Raw genomic sequence first — 3086 nt, forward strand, 5'->3', positions numbered from 1 at the left:
CGGCCCAGAGGCAGGCCGGGACTAAATGGTCCAGGCCAAAGGCCCGTTTTCTATTAGTGGCCGAATCATTAAAAAATATGTTAAGAAGCAGGATCACTTATATTAATTGATTGATGATGAAACTGTTAATATATATCGTTCCATTTGACTTGCTACTAAACAAAATTATCATCAAACGATGGATCGATAACCCTGAAGGCGCATGTTGCATGATTCCAACCTGTGGAAGGTGTCAGCTGTTTTAATTCGCTCTATGGTCAGATCGATAGATTCCATTCCAACCATGCGCCATCAGTACGTAGTTTACTGTCAGCTTAGGCAATAACTACATCAAGTTAGTTGGCATATTTTGCTGCCATGCATGGTCAACAGAAGGAGAGCTCGTTACCGTTTAGGGCTCTAGCTAGGCGTTTACCAAAGTGTATAATTATACTGTACTCCCTTGTATAGATGCAGCGTGCAGCTATATGCTTATTTCCGGTAAGTACAGTAGTAATTAAGTCGCTGTGATAGGTGACAATCATGGAGCTGACCAGCTCTCACGCTTCACCTGCTCGACTTGGGCCGGCGGTGCTCCGGTTCCTCGCCGTGGTAGCCGTGATGATGGTCACATCGAGCCAGCTCCTGCCCATCATTAGCTGGTCTTTCTTGCCACGACGGCAAGCTGCAGCTTCTGGCCATGGTCGTGCTCCTGGGAGATGCGTGATGTTCAACTTCGGAGACTCCAACTCCGACACCGGAGGGCTCGTCGCCGGCGCGGGGTTCCGGCTTCACAGGCCCCATGGCCGCCTCTTCTTCGGCAGGCCCAGCGGCCGGTTCTCCGACGGCCGCCTCTACATCGACTTCCTCTGTACGTCTAATGTATGTACTATGCATGTGTTCTCCTTGGATTATGCACACGAAATAAGGCTCATCAGTTCAGTTTGGTGGCGTGCAGGCGAGAGGCTGGGGTTGGACTACCTGAGCCCGTACCTGGAGTCGTCCGGCGTGTCCTTCCGCCACGGGGCCAACTTCGCCGCCGCCGGCGCCGCCACGGCGCAGACTGCCGACACCGGGCAGTTCAGCCTACCGACGCAGCTGCGCCAGTTCCGGCATTTCAAGGCCCGCACGGCGGAGCTCCTCCCGCTAGGTACGTACGTCCATGGATATGCATGCATGCGCAACAAAACTAAAGCCATCTGTCTGGAATGCTGGATGCAGGGCTCGGGTCTGGCATCACCGACGAGGAGTTCCGACACGCCGTGTACACGTTCGACATTGGGCAGAACGACATATCCGTCGCCTTCACCGCCAACCTCACGCAAGAAGGCATCCTTGGGAGCGTCGTCCCGGCCATCGCCACGAGGATCAGAAACGCCGTCAAGGTGAGCCAATCGAGCTGCCACTCCAAACACTTCAGATGGATTGCGTTGGCACGACGATCTCTTGTAATCTCCTGTTCTCCTCATCATCGGTCGTCCATCCAAGACGGTGTACGAGGCCGGCGGGCGCAAGTTCGTGCTCTACAACACGGGGCCGTTCGGGTGCCTGCCCAGCACGCTGGCACAGCACCGGACACGCCCAGGCCGAGGCGGCGGACACGAGCTCGATGGCGCGGGGTGCCTCGCCGGCCACAACGGCGTCGCCGAGGCCCTCAACGCGCGCCTGCGCCGCCTCCGGGACGACCTGGCCGCGGAGCTGCCGGCCGCGGCCGGCGTCGGCGTGGACATGCACGCCATCAAGTACGGCCTCTTTGCCAACCACAGCGCGCACCGCTTCAGCAGCCCGCTCACGGCGTGCTGCGGCGCCGGCGGGCCACCGTACAACTACGAGCCGGGCGCCGCGTGCGGGACCGCCAAGGCGAAGGCCTGCTCGGAGCCGGAGGGAGGCAGGCGCATCAGCTGGGACGGGGTGCACTACACCGAGGCGGCGAACCGGATCGTCGCCGACAAGATACTGTCCGCCGAGTACAACACCCCTCCTCTTCCTCTGCAAACGATGTGCGAGGGAGACGGCGACACCTAGGGTGCGTGGGGTATCCGAGAGCCACAAATCCTCTTCCTACAGAGCTAGTACTTATTTCATAGCATATTTTTATTAAATATTAGTCATTTTTCTCGGATGAACGGGAGCAGAAATAGGGATGGCAATTGATCTGGATACGGTTAGGCAAGGGTATGAAACGCATTTGGATCTGGATATCCACGAAAAATCGGATTAGACACGGTTGTAATTTTTGCTTCATGGATATCCAATTAAGGATACCCGTATGACACGTGGTCCTCTATGATAGTGACACTAAACTAAGAAAAAATGTTTAACCCCAAGTCACTCGCGGTCACAGAAGGTCAAAGTCCAGCCATGTTCTCTATTCCCCCACAACTCCACTAACATAATTATTAAACCTAGTCTTAGTTAATGAAAGATCATGAGTTAATTTGATCTTTGAAAAGACTTCATTCTCATTTTTCGATGCCCATGGAGCTTCATGGTATTTAAATACCCAATGAATTTGGGCATGAGCACAATTTTTGCTCATGAATGCTTTGATGGATGGATAGAGGATAGAAAGATGGGTCATGGGTTAAATTTGGACCAGTTTCACCCGTCCCAAACCCGACCCATTGTCATCCCTACGCAGAAACACGCGTCCTTACTTTCTAGTGATTGAATATAAGATGAACGGATGCAGAAACATGGGTCTTTACTTCCTAGTGATTAAACACGCGTCTTTACTTTCTAGTGATGGGATATGAACTGGTCTGTAGCAAAGGAAGATACTATGTGACATGGCATTCGTGGTATTTTTTAAGGGCAGTGATACGCGCCTGCAGCACGTAGGAGCCATCCGATCCGCCTTCCGCTTATGTCATCGTTTTCTTTTCCCTTCCCCGCGCATGCGTCTTGGTTCAGATTCGCCGGTGATATGTAACCAACAGAACAAGATTTAAGTCCTAAACTTAACACGTGAGGTCATTTTTTTCTTGATTTATTCCAAGCTTTTTAGCTCTATTCTTTGAGTGGTATGACGTGCCCGTCACATACTACACATCTTTGACGATTTCGTCAATCCCAAGATTTGTGAACCCTATCTTTATGAAGTACTT

The 3086-nt window shown here is 52.5% G+C and overlaps 1 protein-coding gene across 1 annotated transcript; it reads left to right on the top strand.

Moving 5' to 3' along the window:
- The first annotated feature begins 468 nt into the window (after positions 1 to 468).
- On the top strand, positions 469 to 2266 carry LOC123425215 (GDSL esterase/lipase At1g09390-like). The gene is made up of 4 exons (XM_045108886.1): positions 469 to 850; positions 938 to 1129; positions 1201 to 1364; positions 1468 to 2266. The coding sequence occupies exons 1-4, from the start codon at positions 523 to 525 to the stop codon at positions 2002 to 2004; spliced, it is 1221 nt and encodes a 406-aa protein (XP_044964821.1). The 5' UTR covers positions 469 to 522; the 3' UTR covers positions 2005 to 2266.
- Positions 2267 to 3086: the final 820 nt, after the last annotated feature.

Source organism: Hordeum vulgare, chromosome 2H, assembly GCF_904849725.1.
Source record: "Hordeum vulgare subsp. vulgare chromosome 2H, MorexV3_pseudomolecules_assembly, whole genome shotgun sequence".
Lineage (NCBI taxonomy): Eukaryota > Viridiplantae > Streptophyta > Magnoliopsida > Poales > Poaceae > Hordeum > Hordeum vulgare.

Excerpts from the sequence above, each read along its gene's own strand:
- LOC123425215 (XM_045108886.1), top strand. The coding sequence starts at position 523 with ATGGAGCTGACCAGCTCTCACGCTTCACCTGCTCGACTTGGGCCGGCG. Across the intron at positions 1,130-1,200 it reads GGCGGAGCTCCTCCCGCTAG|GGCTCGGGTCTGGCATCACC; the intron begins GTACGTACGTCC and ends TGCTGGATGCAG. Across the intron at positions 1,365-1,467 it reads GGATCAGAAACGCCGTCAAG|ACGGTGTACGAGGCCGGCGG; the intron begins GTGAGCCAATCG and ends CGTCCATCCAAG.